General features: G+C 43.0%; 3 protein-coding genes across 5 annotated transcripts; 2 read left to right on the plus strand and 1 right to left on the minus strand.

The window, feature by feature from the left end:
• Positions 1-202: 202 nt before the first annotated feature.
• LOC310807752 (keratin, type II cytoskeletal 8-like) lies at positions 203-4,256 on the minus strand. Its single transcript, XM_083674346.1, has 9 exons — positions 3,800-4,256; positions 3,243-3,451; positions 2,955-3,015; positions 2,451-2,546; positions 2,039-2,203; positions 1,798-1,923; positions 1,019-1,239; positions 786-832; positions 203-603 (listed from the first exon to the last, which is right to left on the minus strand). Exons 1-9 carry the CDS (start codon positions 4,250-4,252, stop codon positions 503-505), a joined length of 1,479 nt encoding a protein of 492 aa, XP_083530472.1. The 5' UTR covers positions 4,253-4,256; the 3' UTR covers positions 203-502.
• A 694-nt stretch (positions 4,257-4,950) lies between these two features.
• LOC310807751 (deoxyribonuclease-1-like) lies at positions 4,951-10,185 on the plus strand. 3 transcript variants are annotated; one of them, XM_083674345.1, is made up of 10 exons: positions 4,951-6,064; positions 6,785-6,873; positions 7,108-7,194; positions 7,448-7,560; positions 8,386-8,498; positions 8,695-8,852; positions 9,032-9,128; positions 9,239-9,334; positions 9,413-9,464; positions 9,983-10,185. In XM_083674345.1, the coding sequence occupies exons 1-10, from the start codon at positions 5,924-5,926 to the stop codon at positions 10,093-10,095; spliced, it is 1,059 nt and encodes a 352-aa protein (XP_083530471.1). In that variant the 5' UTR covers positions 4,951-5,923; the 3' UTR covers positions 10,096-10,185. The 3 variants fall into 3 exon arrangements, with proteins under 3 accessions (XP_083530471.1, XP_083530470.1, XP_083530469.1); XM_083674344.1 differs by having other exon boundaries at positions 4,954-5,732; positions 5,966-6,064; positions 9,239-9,464; XM_083674343.1 differs by having other exon boundaries at positions 4,954-6,064; positions 9,239-9,464.
• Positions 10,186-10,930: 745 nt separating this feature from the next.
• Positions 10,931-19,414, plus strand: abtb1 (ankyrin repeat and BTB (POZ) domain containing 1). Its single transcript, XM_083675006.1, has 12 exons — positions 10,931-11,122; positions 11,613-11,675; positions 11,780-11,835; positions 12,992-13,136; positions 13,449-13,608; positions 13,842-13,887; positions 14,429-14,545; positions 15,365-15,477; positions 15,647-15,745; positions 15,893-16,060; positions 17,250-17,450; positions 17,859-19,414. The coding sequence occupies exons 1-12, from the start codon at positions 11,067-11,069 to the stop codon at positions 18,063-18,065; spliced, it is 1,431 nt and encodes a 476-aa protein (XP_083531132.1). The 5' UTR covers positions 10,931-11,066; the 3' UTR covers positions 18,066-19,414.
• Positions 19,415-20,889: the final 1,475 nt, after the last annotated feature.

Here is a 20,889-nt window from a genome sequence, read left to right on the forward strand (position 1 = left end):
CTCTCTCTCTCTCTCTCTCTCTGTTTTATTTCTTTGCCTGGTTTCAGGTCTGCTGCTGTCTCAATCTGGGCATGAGAAAAGAAAGGTATTCCCATGATGATAATCATACTTCAGTGTGCTTTGATGTGGTGGAATGAGGATGAGGACAAAATGCACATGCTGTATGTGTTTGTTATGAAGTCATTAATTTGTCAGACGTGAGTCAGGTGGTCGTGCATGTCTTTATTGGTGTCTGAATATCTTGATAACATCGACTAATTTAGCAACAAGCATGGATGACAGACTGACAATGAAACAAACTTGAAAAACACTTAACGATTTCATATGGGATTTCACATTATACTTGTTGCAAACATAGCACCATTAAGATGAATTCATATTTACCTCAGAATAAGGTTACAGATACTGATGATAGTTAAGTAGCGTGTGGTCCAGTAGACAGTTGTGTTGTAATACAGAACAACAGATCAATGAATAGACATTTAACCTCCTCTTTCTTTTTTCACTTTGATCTGTATGATATGGTGCTGTCATGTGTTTCCACGGTCTTGATGAGGATCGGAGCAGAAGACTTGCTGGGCTGGTAGTTTGTCACCCTGGGGCCTGGGAGGAGGGCGGAGGTAATTCAAGAGAAGCGGGACATGTTCACTTTAAAGAATAGGTGTGTCAGTGCTCTGTACGGTATGTTACTTTAACTTACAATACTTTTACTTGTAAACAAAGGACCCTAAGGTGTGCAAAATATTAATAATGTACGGCATGTTAGACATTATTGAGACACTTACTCAGGTTGGGCACAGTGTGGATGTTGGTAATGGACTGCTGTCCAAACCTGACGGGTGAAGAGGAAGAGACAGTAAGATAATATCCCCTCAAAAATATGTTTTATTTACCATCTTATTGATGTATACCTATTGTTAATGTGTAGCCTACTTGTTATTGCCTCAGGCTATTAGGGAACAAAACCATATCAAGGGGTTTAATCCAGCAGACTTTAGTAATCAGATGCTCTCCTCACCTGTCCTCCTCTCCCTCCAGCAGTTTCCTGTAGGTGGAGATCTCAATATCCAGGCCCAGTTTGACGTTCATGAGGTCCTGGTAGTCTCTGACCTGACGAGCCATGTCCTGCTTGGTTCTCTGCAGCGCGACCTCCAAGTCTCTGATGGTGGCCTTGGCATCTCTCACTGCCGCCTCCCCTCGCTGATCTGCCTCGGCTACCTGTGCCTCCAAGGTGCCACACTAAAGGGATGAGTGGAAGGGTGCAAGGATATTGTTAAAAGGGGAGATGGTGGCCAGACGTTCGATATACGTATGTGTAAAATGAATGCATTTGATTCGGAAGCTCCCCTGTGCCAAACTCTAGCCGCCATCACTCCCTGGCTAAACTAAACTGGAGTCAAAATGATCCTACTGCTGCAGGCCTGATGTCTAATGGATATACGTTATGATAGGCTTACTACTATGTACTTTGTTAACTGTGTGGGCCACGAAATAAGACTGGGCTGAGGTATTGTGCAATCCGAACTACCTCAATGTATGATTTAGTACCTCAATTGTCATTACTCACTATTGCCGAGGAACAATATTCTTCCTGCACATCACCGTCATCAATAACAAAGCATTATTCCATCAAGTTAGACTCTGTATCACTAGCTCAATTGAACTGAGAGCAGCAAACAGTGAAATGTTTCTCCTTTTTTAACATAGCGAAATTTTCTGTCCTGTGTCTGTGCTATGCTCAGATGATCTTATTCATAATCCCTCTCTCTTTACCATCCAGTCAGGTACTGGACTCACCTGTTCCTTTGCTGCCTGGACCTCATTCTGCAGACGGCCTATCAGGCGGTTCAGCTCAGCGATCTCTCCCTTGCTGCTTCGCAGCTCACTTCCAAACTGGTCGGCCTGGGCGGACATTTGGTCAAACTGGACGGGCAGAGAACACAGGGGAAAGTTAAAAACAGCTTTTTCACTTTCCACCGAAGCCCCATACGGTCCTACGTACGGTTGAAAAGTTGTTTGCCATACTAGCCCCCCTCACCTTGGTCTTGTACCAGCCCTCGGCTTCCTCTCGGCTTCGTGCGGCGATGTTTTCGTACTGAACCTTCACCTCGGCTACGATCTGATCCATGTCCAGAGCCCGGGAGTTGTCCATCTGCACCACCACAGAGGTGTCCTGCATGTTCGCATGCAGCTCACGCAGCTCCTATCATGAGTAAACAACAACAACAACAATACGGTATGAAAATATGGCTTCTGGGTGTACAGCATTTCTGTAAATAGACACCTTTATCAAAGGTCTACGTAGATCTCTATAGTATCTCTACAGCACTGACATAATTTGACTTAAATAAAAACACATAGTGTACGATGTGCACAGTGGCATTCAGAATCAGCCAATGAGAGGTGCGCTGTCGGATGGATTGGAGGTGTGATTTGACTCGGTGGTTTACCTCCTCGTACAAGCTCTTGAGGAACGTGACTTCCTCTGCCACGCTGGACACTATGTCCTCCAGGTTCATCTTGGACAGGTAACCAGCATCCACATCCTACAAGAAGTCAGCGGGACACAAGTTTCAATCTAACCCACAACAAGCTTGTTTTCCCTCTCTTTTGAGGGGATGTGACACACAGATGTTTGTTGAGGTTCTTCCAATCCGTAAAGGTACAGCATCATCTTATTAAAAATGAATTTGTCTGGCATTGTCACTCAATACTAAATAAGCTGCAATATACGTCTTTCAAATATGAATGTTCAAACTGTAAATCAAACTGTAAATCAACATTTCTGACATGTATTTTGTGGTTTGCCTCAGCTATTGGTCTTCAATGCAAAGCAGTGTGCGGTAGAGTACAGAGTAAGATTAGAACACAGGGGGACGATTCTTTCACAGGCACAATACAGCACAGGTCACTATGTGAGGGGATGGGAGCGGAGGTCACCCATAACTCAGTACCTTTTTCAGCAGGACAAAGTCATTTTCCGCTACATTCCTCAAGTTGATCTCTTCCTCGTACCTAGGACAGGACGGAGCAACATATTTTAGAATCAGGGTCGCTAACTACATACACTGGTGGTTGACATGGCAGGTTTAATGGTCATACATTGTAAACACAACACAGATGATACAAAAGTATAGTGTTTTTTTTGTACACCACAGTTAAGAGCAGTTGTTATTCTCTATAGGATGATACATATCTGTCCATTCCATTCAAATATGGCGTTTTAAGCACTTTTCTCTTACTTTGTTTTGTAATCCTCCACAAGTTTGTGCGCACAGTTGTTCTCCAGGTCCAACCTGTCCTTGTCGTTGTTGATCTGGGTAAGCTGCCTGGTCAGGTTGGCGATGTAAGCATTGAACATGGGGTCGATTTGAGAGGCCTCAGAGGTCTGTTCATCCAGCAGCTTCCACTTAATCTCTAGCATTTTGTTCTGTTGCTCTAGGAATCGCACCTGTGTCATGCACACACACGCACACATGCACGCACACACACACACACGCGCGCACACACACACACACACACACACACACACACACAGTGAACCAGTACCCAGAGGGAGAAGTGTAGACACAGGATTAGACACTCAAGTGGAGGGGATGCTATATTAACCGTTTAAATGAGCAGGAGACATAACGTAACGTTACGTTATTCATAGTGATGACTTAACGGGACTTACCGTTGTTTAACACAACTACTACTACAGCTCAAATGTATTTTTTTTCTAGGTTTTGCCATAAGAGCCGGTGATGCACAGAAACAGAATCAACAGTATTAGTGGACAAACATTCCCAGGCTCTACCTTATCAATGAATGTGGCAAAACGGTTGTTGAGGGTCTTGATCTGGTTTTTCTCCTGGGTGCGGACGGCCTGGATGCTGGGGTCAATCTCCAGATTGAGGGGGGCCAACAGGCTCTTGTTGATGGACACGGCTGTGATGGGAGCATTCCATTGGGGGGCGCCACTGGTGCTGCTGGTCCTGGTCTTGAAGGAGGACCCGGATGACAAGCTGCTGAAGCCCCCTGTCCTGCCAGACACTCCTTTACGGCCGCTCTGGTTGATCCTTATGCTCATAGTGGCGTTGTGTGGAGGTCTCACTGCTGTGGTCGCTGGTTGTGTGGTTGTGTTGATGTAGTGGCTGAGCTGTGAAAGGTATCTCTTATCGGATGGATCCTCCTTTATAGACGGTGCAAGGGTGGGGCAAGACCGTGGAGGTATGTAACCTTCCAATGCGGAAGAACCAGTTGGACACATACCTTTACCCCCCCCACCCCCCCAACCCCCAACCCCCCACCCCCCAACCCACTGCTACAATCAGGTTGTTCCTGGTGGAGTTGCCATCTTTGATTCCTGTGTTGTTTGATTGCCTGAGGCCTCCCACACCTGTGGAGTACTTTTACCATGCAAATAACCTCAGGTCATGACTGGAATTTTGGCATCTCCTAGCTATCCTTATGTCTAATGTAGTAACATATTCTGTGATGTTGCTGAGGTTGGCCTGACGAAGATCACACCCTGGTCATACCCTTTTGATTCTGTGTGCAACGTAAAACAACGCCAGTTTTATTTGCAACCCCAAAATTGCTTCCACTGTCCTTTGTCGCTGTTGCTGAGGTCAAAATGACCTCGTGACTGCCCATTCCTCTACCTACGCTTCACAAATATGTAGAGAATAAACAATGTGATTGCTTCGGAATGGCTTTAGTGCAGATAAAATAGCCCTAACCCTAACCTTAACCCTCACCCTAACCCTAACCTTAACCCTAACCCTAACCCTAACCTTAACCCTAACCCTAACCCTAACCTTAACCCTCACCCTAACCCTAACCTTAACCCTAACCCTAACCTTAACCCTAACCCTAACCCTAACCTTAACCTTAACCCTAACCCTAACCCTAACCTTAACCCTAACCCTAACCTTAACCCTAACCCTAACCCTAACCTTAACCTTAACCCTAACCCTAACCCTAACCTTAACCCTAACCCTAACCCTAAATGAAATAGTAACCCTAGGTGCCAGTACACTCACATACAGTATTAAGGTAAAAATAGAAATGGTGCCAAATCCAAAATATGAGGACTAAGTCTACAGGGAGCCTCCAAACTTCAAAAGTAAAGAACGAAATCAGATCGAAAGAAGAAGTGGCATATTGAAACCATACAGGTATAACAATGCGGGGAAGTAGAGTTGGGGATAATGTGGGGAAATAGATTTTCATTTGTTTAGCTCCTTGTCTATGTTTAATATTCAGTCTAGAAGCTGTGTGTCATTTAGTTTAGTTTGTTTGTGCTGTTAGTTTCTGATTGTAGTGGATTGTAAGTTTCACTTATACAGTATGTGTATATGGACAGTACATTTTGCATTTCCCTATGGGCTTCCCTCTTGTATGTTCAGTAGACAAATTGCCACCTGTCTCAGGTACTGCAATTGTAACAGGTAAACATAAAACTGGTCTACCAGCCTGCAGGCAGACTATTGTTTCTTTTGAAGTCAGCTGTGACCGTGTGGTGACTGGGAGATAATTGTACCGTTGATGTTTTTAAGGTGTGGAGCCCGGTTTCACAATCATCTCGGTTCCATGGAAACAATAGCAGAGTTATACACAGTGAATAGATGGTCCTTTAGCCACTGGGTGAAGTGGTTGGTTTGGGCGCTCACCGTATGGGATGTTTAGACTGTAGCAGAGTGACAGAGCCAGACTCTCCTATCTAACTCAAAGAAACCCTCATCTAGGTGAGTGGATAAGGAATATGGTTGTGTCGTGTGTGTGTGTGTGTGTGTGTGTGTGCGTGTGTGTGCGTGTGTGTGCGTGTGTGTGCGTGTGTGTGTGTGTGTGTGTGTGTGTGTAAGAGAGATAGAGAGATGATGGGTGTGTGTGAGTGTGAGAGAGACTAACATTGTTTACGTATACATACAGTATACATATGTCTTACAATAGGTCTTACTTTCCAATATGTCTCTCTCAGCTCTCTCACTCGTCAGATATGAAGATCGCGTCCTTTAACGTCAAGAGATTTGGGCTGACTAAGGTTTCCGACCCAAACGTCCTCTCAACATTGGTCGAGGTAAAACACTTGGCTGAACTGTCTCACATCCATTTGAACTAGTCGCTGTGCCGAAAGTAGGAGTTAATGCAGTGTCAGGCAGGGTATACTATTGTAAATGGAGAACAAATGACTCCCATGAGCTGTTTCAATTCATCTTGTGCAATATTCCTACTATAACACAACATTGGTAGTTGTCAGTTGAATTTAGTACCACATTCTGGGGCACATACAGTCGTATCGGGTAAAGGTGCAATCTAAGGAGCTGTTATGAGCCACGACACGTTAAGTCACTAATCATATTGTCACACTGCTATCAGTTGGTCCTTTCATGACAATAGACTCTTTCAAAGGTAAAGGGCAAGATAACAAGTAATTAAGAGTAATTAAGAGTAATTAAGAGTAATTAAGATAACAAGAGTAATTAAGATAATAAGAGTAATTAAGATAATAAGAGTAATTAAGAGTAATTAAGAGTAATTACTATTATTATCTTGCCTTTTACCTTTGAATCCGTCTGTTGTCATAAAAGGATCAACTGACAGCGGTGTGACAACAGCTCCTTGATGAAAGGGGGCAATTTACCACGTATTCTCCATGATGTTTTCAGATCTCGAATGGAGATCCAATGGCTACACGTCTCCATTTCAGAGGAGTCAAACCTGTCCTCTGCAGTGTACACCCAGAGAAGCTGTGGTCCCGCACACCTAACCGTGCTATGCTCCTGTTTCCGTTCTGCAGATTGTGTCACGATATGACATCATAGTGATTCTGGAGGTGGTGGATGTGAGTGGGGCGTCAGTGAACTGCTTGCTTAGAGAGTTGAACAGGTGATATTATTATTATTTAAAAAATTAAATTATTATTATTATTATTATTATTATTATTATTATTATTATTATTATTAGTTTGCTATTTTTGTCTGTTGGCTTCATATTAAGTCTCACTGTTTCCTAAATTAAATTAGATGTATTATTTGAAGAATGACTCTGCTTATTCACTTTTATTTGCTTAATTCCCTCAATAACACAAAAGTAAATATTGGATGTACTCTACTTCAACAGAGTCAACACAACACATCACTACACCCTGAAACTCAGTATACGCTTAGGAAGAACCAGATACAAGGAACAGTTTCTGTTTCTTTATAGGTGAAGTATCACATTAATCCAGATACGTTGATCAACAATTGATCTGTGGCTCAGTGTGGTCCTCTGTGGCTCAGTTGGTAGAGCATGGCGCTAACAACACTTAGGTTGTGGGTTTGATTGATTGAAATGTATGCACTCACTGCAATGTAAGTCGCTTTGGATAAAAGCGTCAGCTAAATGGCATATATATTATATTATCTTATCCAACTGTACATGTGTGTAATTGAAAACATATTGATTTTTAAACTGGAAGGGATGATTTGGTCGACTTGATTGACTGCTACCAGTATGAAGACAACCAGGTCGATGATGTGGACGCTTTCGCTAGGGAGCCATATGTTCTTTACTTCAAAACACACAACACAGGTTGGTCAGTTTAATTTGTAATGTTTTAATTAAGTATCAACAGTTTTAAATATGTGACTGTCAATGTTATAAGCTGTATACTGTTTTACTGATACCAGTACCCTCAGGTGAACGATGGGCCTCAGGTAGTTTGTTATTTTGTAACTGTAGACTTGATCGTAACCTGTTTGATACACCTGTGGGATGACTTAAGGTGTCTGCTCACCCGAAGGCATCATTATTGTTTTTATAACACGTCATTGTGAGACTGGCAGTTATGATGTCTGTACATTGCATGCAGACAATATTTTTATATCCTTTACCTTGTCCATTCATGTTTTGTGGTATGTATGATGAGGTACATACACTATTATACTACAACTTTAAAGTTTAAACCAACCAAATCATACAGAGAGCTATATAACTATAGCTATATAACTATAGCTGTATAACTATAGCTGTATAACTATAGCTATATAACTATAGCTGTATAACTATAGCTGTATAACTATAGCTGTATAACTATAGCTATATAACTATAGCTGTATAACTATAGCTGTATAACTATAGCTGTATAACTATAGCTATATAACTATAGCTGTATAACTATAGCTGTATAACTATAGCTGTATAACTATAGCTATATAACTATAGCTATATAACTATAGCTATATAACTATACATGAGGATGGACTGAGAGAACTGTTTTACATTAGGTTTACTTTGTGGTCCTATTCAGCAGGCAACTGTGTTGGGAGATATATCAAATATGTCATTCAATGGTTACTACTTGTAGTAACAGTTACTTAATTACCACTTAGTATTCACTGCATTTTGTGTTTGCAGTGCTGGGGGATCTAGTTCTAATCCCTGTCCACACCAAGCCAGATGACTCAGAGAAAGAGCTGGATGAGCTCTATGACGTCTTCCTGGCTGTGAGAGACAAATGGAACACTGATGTGAGTTCTTATTTTTCTTGGCTGGGATCTGTCTATTCTGATTGTCGCTAACGTTTCGGATGTTGTTAGTTGTGTTGTTAGTCACAATGAGTGATTTCATACTTGAGCAATTGCCATGACATCTTGTTGTGGCTTCTCGTTAAATATGGTTTGATGATAAATAATGAAGCGACCTCCGACCTCCGACCTCCTCTAGAATATCATGATCTTGGGGGACTTTAATGCAGATGGGGCATACGTCTCTGATGAGGAGATGAAGCAGATCCGTATCCGTAGCGACAGGAACTTCCACTGGCTGATCAGTGACGATGTGGACACTACTGCTAACACAGGGAATGAACACACCTACGACAGGTATGTCAGCATGCATGTGACCAGTAGCCTCCAAAAGGTACAGTATGTGACTAGTGACACCTGTCATCTCTCACAGTGTCAATCAGTGAGACATTTGACTCCCCTGGCAGTTCGTAAGTGGCCAAGATGGTGTGGTTTTTGTATTCATTCATTAAAAAGGATTCAATTTTTTTTTTCAGGATTGTTGTGTATGGGCAAGACATGCTAGAAGGAATTGTGCCAAACTCAGCCAAGCCTTTCAATTTCCAAACAGAGTTTGCCATGACGGAAAAAATGGTGAGCTTCCTTACCTGGGTCTCTCATATGGGGGCTATGTAAATTTGTCTATGTAAAAAGTGCTATACAGATACATTTGATTGATTGATAATGTCTCTCCCTCCCCTCAGGCCCTGAAAGTGAGTGATCACTACCCTGTGGAAGTGGAACTGCGCATGTCTCCTCCTCCTCAAATCACACGGGCCAGAAGAGGTCAGGCTGACCAAGTACAGGCACCACCACAGCCACAGCCACAGCCACAGCCACAGCCACAGCCACAGCCACAGCCACAGGCACAGCCACAGGCACAGCCACAGGCACAGCCACAGCCACAGCCAGGCCTCAGGCCAACAAGAGGTGAGGAACACAATAAATCAATGAGCACACTGACCCCTCCCAAGGCCCCACCCTCTGTAATGATAGTGGTGGACGACAGGTGAGTGAAAGACACGTTTTCTGACAATCTTATCTTGCCATTAGCCCCTAGGCTACGGTGCACTAATGGTTATTCAGTGACACTTCTAAAGCAGGTACCTCGGGTGGGGCTGAGGAAGAATGCTTGGAATTGAAGAGTGTTGCTTGCAGTAGTACTGTGTGGGTTTCATAGCTTAGAATGTTTCTTATTAAACTCACTCTAATTCAACAATGATCACCCTATAACAATATACTACAGGATACTAAGCAGCACTCCATAATAATGCAACACTCCACCCGTGAAATTGACCAGTGTTTTCTAATTAATGGACTTGTGTGCTATGGAGAATAAGCTGGAGTACACTAATAAAGCAATTTTCTGTGTGTGTGTGTGTGTGTGTGTGTGTGTGTGTGTGTGTGTGTGTGTGTGTGTGTGTGTGTGTGTGTGTTCAACATGAAAGAGAGCTTAGATGTTGAGGTGTTGGAACTGAAGAAGGACAACCTCCTGTTGGAGCGAGAAAAGCTCACTTTGGAGATCAAACTGTTGAAAAGAAATCTTGCTGTGCTTGAATGAGTATGAATGAGGGAAAGCCACTTCTTTTCACATGGCATTTTGTTTCTGTGCTATGACTTTGTGAATAATAAATAGTGACCCTCCTTCACATTCATGTTTGTTGTATTATTCATTTGTTGTTATTGGATATGTTTTACTGTACATGTTTCTGTACAATCTTAGTGGTAAAATGTATTTGCTTTAAACTTTCTGTCAAAAGGCATTTCATTTGTATGATGAATGTGAAAGTGTAGCTGTTAGGCCTACTCAATCACTTTTAAAGGCTCAAACTGAGAAATAGTAGTAATAGATAAACAGTACTTTACGAGGCCAAATTGTACAAAATTGAGGCCAGGGCTAAAATGGTGGCTCACCTCAAACACACACACATTCCCAACACCTCTTAAGGTTGCCCTATTTGACTAATTTCCACCTAAAAAACAGACCCAAACTAAACTACTTATAACAATAGAAATATGATGAACAGATGCAAAAGCATCGTGCCACTTGATAGGTAACACCTTGAAGTTTTGTGTGGATATGCTCAGATCATAGTTCAGAATGACACATTACACACGGGAAGGAAATAAAATAATCAATAATGAAATGAATACGGGCCCGTCCGGCCACACTAATCAGTTACAATTGATGTGTCAGTTTCCACCTGTACAGGCCTGGTATTCGCCTCTCTGTGATAGGAGTGCGGTCAGAAAGGGTCGTAGCGACATCTAGTGGTTCACGGAGGTAGCGCCAAAATAGTCATCGGTACCACCGGAAGAGAGACCATCTTTGGATCCGCCCCTTCTCTGGTCACGTGACAGGTCTAAAACGTCAACCAAAGCACTGGACGGTCAAAACAGCAATAGTTGCGCTGCAAGTAGAAAAAAGAAAGTGAAGTTGTTTACATCTCTCCGAAATTAACACCGTGTCCCCTACCTGTCCTCCAGACAGGCCGATTCAATGCATTACAGAGGACCGAAAACGCTGCGGAGATGGACGCGTACGATTTGTTTACAAGTTGCAGAAAGGGCGACATTTGGAGAGTCAGGTAAATGGACGCTTGCTTGGTGTTGTTCTTTAATGCGTAGCCAGCTGCAAGCTAGGAGTGATTTAGCAGCCTGGATGGCTTGAAAACCCCACAACAAGTTATGCGATAGCATTGCGAACTGTCCAATCAGTACATTGGCAGATAGGTTGACATCATGTAAGTTGCTGGAATGTTAGTCCCACAACACTTTACACACAACATGATGACAATGTGTCATACAACATCCCATGAATAATCTTTTAGAGATTAAGAGACTCTTTAAAAGACCCCAAAACAGGGGAGGCAAGAAAGTATTTCATTTGCTATCAATATAGTTCAGTTATGATTTGAGAAATGTTGTAGAGCCCACAGTAGAGCAGAGTAATGGTCATCATGTACTCACCTGGAGTAGAGGGGTGTACTCCCATCATAAACGTCTTGTCGAGGCACGTTGAGACCAGCCTTGGGGCAACTAGTTCTGTCAGTAATGACCTTTTACTTTCTTTAAAAGGTACCTTGTTGAACAGAGAGACGTGGACCTCAATGTAAGGGATAAATGGGACAGCACCCCATTGTAAGTCAATTTAAAGCTGTTGCACCTTTACATAATGTGGCCTAGTTCTGTTAAGATAACATTATCCTGACTGTTAAAGTAATTAGCTGTTTCCTGTTCTACAGGTACTATGCTTGCCTGTGTGGCCACGATGAGCTGGTTCAGTACCTGCTTGCTAATGGTATGGTATTTGCTTTAAGCCATTAGCATAACAGCTCTCAGGGAGACTTTGAGAAACGGAGATGATGCAGCAGCCTAGAGGATGTCTTTATCAATGTCTTTGATAAGAGTGCCTCAGCGTTCACCTGCGCTACATCATATCCCAGGGTCGACCTTTAACCTTTAGCCATTACACCAGTGCATGCAGCTTAATGTAGTCATAATATCAAAGTAGTGTTTAATATTAAGTCTTTGTATTAAAAATGAGGACTGCCATTGCTGGTACTAGCAGTCTGGGCAGGTGGACTGCACTCAGCCACGGAAGGTTCAGGACGATAATATCATGTATCTTACATAAGAATATATTTACACTTTGAGAAAGGCACAGTCATGTACAGTACCAGTCAAAAGTTTGGACACACCTTGCCAAGAGTGTGCAAAGCCGTCATCAAAGCAAAAGGTGGCTACTTTGAAGAATCTAAAATGTAAAACATATTCTGGTTTGTTTAACACTTTTTTGTTTACTACATAATTCCATATGTGTTCCTTCATAGTTTTGATGTCTTCAATATTAATCTACAACGTAGAAAATAATAAAAAATAAAGAAAAACCATTGAATGAGAAGGTGTGTCCAAACTTTTGACTCGTACTGTATGTGCTAGAGAGGTCACTGGACTGTATGGGTGGGGGGTGGGGGGTGGGAGGTCACTGGACTGTATGGGTGGGGGGTGGGGGGTGGGAGGTCACTGGACTGTATGGGTGGGGGGTGGGGGGTGGGAGGTCACTGGACTGTATGGGTGGGGGGTGGGAGGTCACTGGACTGTATGGGTGGGGGGTGGGAGGTCACTGGACTGTATGGGTGGGGGGTGGGAGGTCTAGAGAACTGGACTGTATGGGTGGGGGGTGGGGGGTGGGAGGTCTAGAGAACTGGACTGTATGGGTGGGGGGTGGGGGGTGGGAGGTCTAGAGAACTGGACTGTAAGGGTGGGGGGTGGGAGGTCTAGAGAACTGGACTGTATGGGTGGGGGGTGGGGGGTGGGAGGTCTAGAGAACTGGACTGTAAGGGTGGGGGGTGGGAGGTCTAGAGAACTGGACTGTAAGGGTGGGGGGTGGGGGGTGGGAGGTCTAGAGAACTGGTATGCCAAGTGACTTATGACCTGTCCTTCTTTGCCCTTAGGAGCTAAGTGTGAGGCCAACACGTTTGATGGGGAGAGGTGTATGTATGGGTCTCTGAGTGACTCCATTCGACGCCTGCTCAAAGAGTACAAGTGTATCACAGCCCAAGCCATGCAGCGGGACTATTACGACTACTTCCTGCACACGTAAGAGGCCGTGTCGTCTCACCACAGAGGTCATATGGAAGTCACCCACGTCAATATCTTATTTTCTGGTGTTTTAATTAATAAATGACCCCGTGACCTAAGAGATTCTCATCTTGTATATGATGGTATTTGCGTACGTATTGGTTTCACCATTCAGAGATTACAACACTTTGTATGGATAGTCCCCTTAGGGTACCCAAAAGTGATGGGACAATTGGCTTGAGCGATGCGATGATCTGTGGGTTTCCAACATCATCAACACTAATTTGGCTCTCTCTCTCTCCTCTATCTGCCTCTGCTGCCTGTATCTAGGTTAATGGAGCAGGGTCAGTACAGTGATGTCAAGTTCCTGGTTCATGGGGAGACATTTCAGGCTCATCGTTGTGTATTGAGTGCACGGTCTGAGTACTTTGCGGCCATGTTCGAAACCAAATGGAGAGGAAAGAACATGATCGCCCTCAAACACCCTTTGGTATGTGCCGTATTGCAACAGGTCTTCTACAGATAGGCATGACAGAATCTTTCTGGATCGTACCATTCTAGTACAGGGAGCATAGTGAGCTATTCAGTGTGTGATACATGATTGGTTTGTAGTTATATTTTACTTTCTAATCTGCTGGAATAGCAGTAGAATAGCATTTTGTACCAGGTGGTCACAAATTGTGGAGATTTCTCTGAAACTAGAAAAATGTATCTCTGTTTCAGATTAACCCTGCAGCCTTTGGAGCAATCCTGCAATATTTTTACACAGGTGGGTTTTAATGGACCATGTTATTTTGAGGTCCTTTAGGTCCGTTGGACTGTCAGACATTGGATGCCAACTTTTTGTTCACAGCCATCTGTTTAGTGACTGTGAACAAAGTTACATTTTGCATTGGAAAATGGCTTTAAATATCCAGTATGTAACATTCAAGCTTTCTAAAAGTTTCCTAATGGTTGGAATTACTATGCTTAATCGGTAGCGAACAGGGAATGAGATCCCTTGAAATAAATATTTCATTTACGAACGCTGTTTTGGTCCTGAATAAGCGCTTTCTAAAATGTCTTTTACGACACTCGGTTTGCATAATAAACATGTTGTTACTGCCCGGGGTGCTCTGGGGGAGCGGGTGCACGCATGCAGAAACACATCAGCTAATGTCCGACAATGCGAGTCCATTTGGCTTAGCTACTGAATTATACGTTTCCCTTCCAGTCAGAAGATGAGCATTGAGCAGTTTGTTTAACAATTGTTTTGTCAATGTGTGTAGCCTTCATGTGGTGTCATAGCGAACTGGCCATTTTGCTTACAGGCCGCATGGACATAGATGTGAGCCATGTGGAAGACTGTAAGCGTCTGGCCAAACAGTGCAAAATGGGTGACCTCATTGACGAGCTGGAGAACAAATGCAAAAAGGTGTATGAATTTGGTAAGGCCCATACATGACACGATTGTTGATCAAGATGTTCCATTATGTCCTTTATATTGCTGTATGTGGCCTATTCCTTGTAAGCTGCCACTGGAATGTCGTGGTCCCCTGTGGCTCATTTGGTAGAGCATGGCGCTAACAACGCTTAGGTTGTGGGTTTGATTCCTGCTGGGACCATATATACTGAAATGTATGCAATCACTGGACTGTAAGTCGTTTTGGATAAAAGCGTCAGCTAAATGGCATATATATGGGTACATTCAGTCATCATAAGATAAAGCAATCAATGCACCAGGGGCCATTGGCAGTATCAATGCAAGAAGAAGACTTTTTTTTATTTTTTTATTAATTAATTAACAGGAGAGAAGCTTGTAGTCGGGGGTGAAGATATACTATTTTACATCTGCACACTGATTGGGTGAAATCCCGCCTTTTTTCGAAGTGACTTTAAGTACAGCGTCAACGCTTTGCCTCCAGAACATCACGCCCTGCTCAGCTTCAACTCCGAGCTGAGATCAATTCTGATCATTCCCTGTCACAGCCCTGTTACGTAACCCTATTCGACCCAATTTAGCTGTCAATCTGAGACTTGATAATATATATATATGTATATGCCATTTAGCTGACGCTTTTATCCAAAGCGACTTACATTGCAGTGAGTGCATACATTTTTCAGCATATATGATCCCAGCGGGAATCAAACCCACAACCTAAGCGTTGTTAGCGCCATGCTCTACCAGCTGGGCCACAGAGGACCTCACTTGAGTGAGAACAATGAAACGGTGACTCAGCTGTCTCTCCCTTTCTGCTTCTACTCAGTCTCCAATAAGCCAGGGACCTGTGTGAAAGTGCTGACCTTGGAGCCCCATGGCTCTCAACTGCAGGAGGAGATGGGGCTACTGGCAGACTGCACGATTCCTGCAGAGCTAAGAGTAAGTCAGTTAAAAGCGCAGTAGCCAAGTAGGCTTCTTGTGATTGTCACTGTTTTTGTTTTACAAAACTCGTTTTTTTTATATTATATATATATATATATATATATATATATATATATATGAATATGTTATTATGGATCTTTGTAAAATGGGATTTTTTTTTCTCTAGGTTGGATTCGGCGAACTTCCTTTTGACAGAATTGACAACTTCCCGAGCTATGCTGACATCTGCTTCCGTGTCGAGGGTTATGATTTCCTGTGTCATAAGGTGTGCACCGTGAAGGTCTAGAAGATGCGAAGAGATTTTGCACATTGTCTCTAAACCTCATGCTATATCGCTGCAGTTGGTCGTGATTTGTGCCTCTCCATTGACAGCGCGTACTAATTGAGTTCCTCCCCTGCTTGTTGTGGGCAGGCGTTTTTCTGTGGACGCAGTGATTATTTTAAGGCCCTGCTAGAAGACCACTTCAGTGAGGGAGGGATGCTCCAGTCCCAACCCAGCACCCCAGTAATCACCCTCCACAACATCCCCCATGAAATCTTCATCCTCCTGCTCTACTACATCTACAGTGATGACACAGAGGTTAGTAATATATATATATATATATATATATATATATATATATATATATATATATATATATATATATATACATACAGTACCAGTCAATAGTTCACAGAGAATACGAAGCCGTTCAGATTTGCAAAGTTGACCCTGAGTTTTCGTCTGTCACCTGTTTTTATAGACTCTCATACAGGTCAACGCCTTCTATTCAACGTACCTCTGTTCCTGTCTGCTTACACCAATAACATTCAAGAATTACATTTCGTCATCCAGGGAGCTACTCCCACCTGACCTGGCGTCGGTCAGTCTGTTGAAAGATCAATTGGCCCAGGGTGTTTACAAAAGCCATCTGTCCTGGCTGTTTACAACTGTGTTTATTACTCATCTGTCATGTTTCTGCAGCTTTGATCTATTATACTCATTATATTCATACCTTCTGGTCAACCCCCACTATCTGATCTCACCCCTTCCGACTGCATTCTCCAAATATTCTAGGACCATCTGTTTTCTTGTGACCTTTTCCCCTAGGTGTGGGATGTACAACCCTTATATGTCTTTAAATTTACCATATACTCCCCCCTTTGGGACTTAATAGTCCCACATCCTATATTAATGAGTTGTAAATGATATACTAATAAAACATGTAAGTGATTTAAGACAATATACATAAGCAAATCACGGAAGTAAACATAACAGGTATGGCATCAACAGTATGATGTTCTATTAGCTCCTGGGGACACGCCTCCTTTACAGGTGGGGGCGAAAAACCCAGCCTCGTACTAGGAAAAAACCCCACGGTCCTCACCTTATCCAGTCATCATTGAGCAACCACTTTACAGGTCTGCAAAATGAGCACCCGTCCCCATGAGCAACAACTTCCTACACATTTAAATGACTACACAAATTGTTACTAAAAAGTAAAACATCACACAACACATCAACCCGTAATGGGACCTATATTTCCATCACAAGGGAACATCCCCTGTCCCTGAACCATGGCCATCCCATTGTGCCTCTATGCATACATTCAACATGGTCATTCTATCACTACTACACACAATAATTGTGACACATAACACCTTAAAACACAAACACTGACTCGGATGGCGTGAGCTTCGTGCTTCGTGCCGTAACCTAAGCGTTAGCTCCGTTAGCAGTTGGCTCATCAGAGATCAAGTATTTTCCTCCGACTGTCCTCCTTGTCCAGATGTCTCCAGAGAACGTGTACGACGTGCTGTGTGTGGCTGACATGTACCTGCTCCCGGGCCTCAAGCGGCTGTGTGGGAAGACCCTGGCCAAGGCGCTGTGTGAGGACAACGTGCTCCACATGTGGAAGACCGCAAAGCTCTTCCGCCTGTCTCGTCTGGAGGATCAGTGCACTGAGTACATGGCCAAGATCATAGAGAGGGTGAGTGTCTGTGGTCGCATGGACAGATGGGAATGCGGTTTGTATGTGTTCACGTACAGTTGGTGTGTTTTTGAATGGACCAGAGGAGGCTGGTGGAGGTAGAAATCGGAGGATGGGCTCATTATCTATACATTGCAACAAGCCCGTTCTCTGATTTCTATCTCCACCAGCCTCCACTGGAATGGACAGATAGGGATGCAGTTCATATGTGTTCAAATGCTGTATGCGCGGTCGAATAGACACCGGACAGAAAGGAATACTGTCTGTCAGTCTTAGGTTTGGAAATGACCTGAGGAGGTTGTAAGGTGTGTCCTGACATGTCTTGACGCGACCTGACCTGACCTGACCTGACCTGACCTGACCTGACCTGACCTGTCTACCTGTCTACCTGTCCCCCGTCCGACCCAGTTGGTGGAACAAGCCGAGTTTGCTGAGATGATTAAAGAGGACGCCGAGGCCGTGGAGGACAGACACGAGACAGACTCCATCCCCCTGGTGGACGACATCCGCTTCCACATCACCAGCAACGTCCAGACCTACAGCGCCATCGAGGAGGCTGACCAGAAACTGGACGCCCTGGAGCAGCTGCTGAGCAGCATCGGGCTGGAGTGCTGAAGGGGAGGGAGCGTGGAGGTGAAGTTAGCGCTGGCTAACCTGGCCGCAGGCTAGTTGTGGGTATTTGGTTTGAGTGTTGAAGCTAGAGCGCGGCGTTGGCTAAGCTACTGGCTAAATGAATCGCTAGTGTTTGAGAGTTATGGGGTGGTGAAGAGAGGAGATTGCATGGAGCATTGGCTTGGCAAGAGGACAGTGGTCCAGAGACTGAATGGAGTGATGAGGTTGGAGAGACAGACATAAAGCAGGTGATTTACCTCTGGTAGTAAGATGTTAAAAATACACAGTTGAGTTGTAGCAGGGATGACACACATCTGACAACAAACTTGGGAGGTGCAGTTTCAAAGCAGAGGAAAGTATGCATTAGAATTAGGATATACCTTGAATTTACATACCTTATATGTGAAAAATACCATATTATGCAAATATCTACAGGTTTGTAGGCTTATTGATGCAGCAGATACGTTAAAGTTTTGACATCATGGAGGCAAGATGGATAATTGTTTTATAAATGCAGTATATTTTAGTTTGTATTGTAAACGCATGCTCTTATGAATGATTTATCTGTAGGATACATTTAGTGGTAAAGATATACAGTATTTTCAGTAGGTGTAAGATATACAGCTAGTTACATAGATATATGTTGTTTTTTTTTAAAATAAATATTACTTTAATCCAGTTCATCAAGTGGAATGAAAAGAAAATCTGCCTCAAAAGATGTTAATGAAAGTTAATGAAAACCTTTACTTTACTAATCATGGAATAGAAAATGAATTTACTTGGAAGATTTTTGTTTGCTGAAAAAGTTACATAAACAGCCGATGAGACTGAGTTTCATAATATGGTATTTTTAACACCTGAATGGAATGCGGAGAATCATAAAAAATATATAAAATTATGAAATTATGCATGTTCCATCCATTTACAATGGTAATGTAAATACACTTAGTGAGGTGTTTTATGTTTGGGATTGTAGGTGCAATCTCAAACATGTAACATTATGTATTCTTATTTGACTTTAAAGGTCCAGTATGTAACATTCAAGCCTTCTAAAAGCTTCCTCATGGTTGTAATGACTATGTTTAATCGGTAGCAATCAGTGAATGAGATCCCTTGGAAGAAATACTTTATTTACCAACGCTGTTTTGGTCTTTCTAAAACTGACACTCTTGTTTGCACATAAACATGTTGTTACTGCCAGGGGCGTTCTAGGGGAGGGGCCAGGGGTGTTCTAGGGGAGGGGCCAGGGGCGTTCTAGGGGAGGGGCCAGGGGTGTTCTAGGGGAGGGGCCAGGGGCGTTCTAGGGGAGGGGCCAGGGACATTCTAGGGGAGGGGCCAGTGGTGCTGGGGGGGGGGGGGGGGGGGGGGAAGGCCCAGGGGTGTTGTAGGGGAAGGCCCAGGGGTGTTCTAGGGGAGTGGACTCACCAATGTTCGCCTTTCTGTCTGGTGGGTGCCTCTTCAAATCCTGCGCGCATGCAGAAACACAACAGCTAATGTCCAACACTGCAAGTCCATTTCGGGGGGTTATATTATGATTATTATTATTATTAGGGAGGATGTTGTTGTTTGTAACTGAATTACACAGCGATGGCCAGAGGCAGCAGATTTCCAACAAACGTACGCCCTGCTCCTTTAATAATTAAGTTTACCTAACGACTCAACCAAAAACATGTTGTCGTTGTATATTCATGAAGTGTATTTAGCCTCTGTGCACTGTATACCTTATGACATACCACAGTCAAACTCACAGCCACGCTAGAAACCGAATGAACTGAAGCTACAAAGACTGAACTGAATTTCCTTTTAGTAGACAGACAGACAGACAGACAGACAGACAGACAGACAGACAGACAACACATGCATTGCATTACAGTGCATTGCTGTATTAATGATAACATATTAGTATATGTTAAGGATATAGTAACAACTCATGTTGAATATTTCGAGGGGTTTCGTTGGGCTAACCGTTGTCCCAGTATTGCTCTACTATCCGAGACAGTCCACAGCTGCGTTACATGTATGTATGAAGTTATGCCCATGTCCTTTTCAAAACAGGATCGCACGCAAAGAGGGACTTCTTTCCTTGACCGTAGCACAAAACTACCACTGAATAAGCAGCAGATATTGTGTTGTGTGTTTGTACAGTAAACGTCAACCCCAATATATGAAGAACAAACGTACGCTTTTTTGAAGACAGATTTATTTGTTGAGCTTGTATGAATATATACACTGTTGCTCATGCCTGACAGTAAGAAGGCCCATAGTTGGGCATAGTTGGCACACGTAGGCATAACAGAAACGGGTTGTTTTAACTAAAAAAGAAAACACCATTTAGCCGGCTAACTTTGACAAACACCTGTGATATAGTACACTTATAAAGGAAGTTACATTTGAATACATATCAATAACACTTTGAATATTGAGTTGTTTTTAGAATGTTTTAGAGTGCTAGCCAGGCATTGTGAAGTAACACACGAGGATGTTGATGTGATGTCATTATGACAGATTTCATTATGACCCTTATGTGTTTAGTGTGTGTCAGTCTGGTGTTTTGTTTTCATAGTACCACATACTATGTGTTTTATTTTAATTTAAATTGTATTTCGTTGTAACTGTCTTAAGCAATATTGTCTCGACATACATTTTATTTAAAGTAAAATAATATATTACTCACTGCGCTTCGTGAAATAAAAATGGACAGAAATGACTGTCTCTGCTCTTTTTGGATTTGATCGAAAAGTATACATATCATAATGTAAATGTGGTCCCTTTTGCTAAAATGTTTAACTCTTTTTAGATGGAGGATAAGGACTATCCTGTGATGACA

This window comes from Argentina silus, assembly GCF_951799395.1.
Source record: "Argentina silus genome assembly, chromosome: 8".
Lineage (NCBI taxonomy): Eukaryota > Metazoa > Chordata > Actinopteri > Argentiniformes > Argentinidae > Argentina > Argentina silus.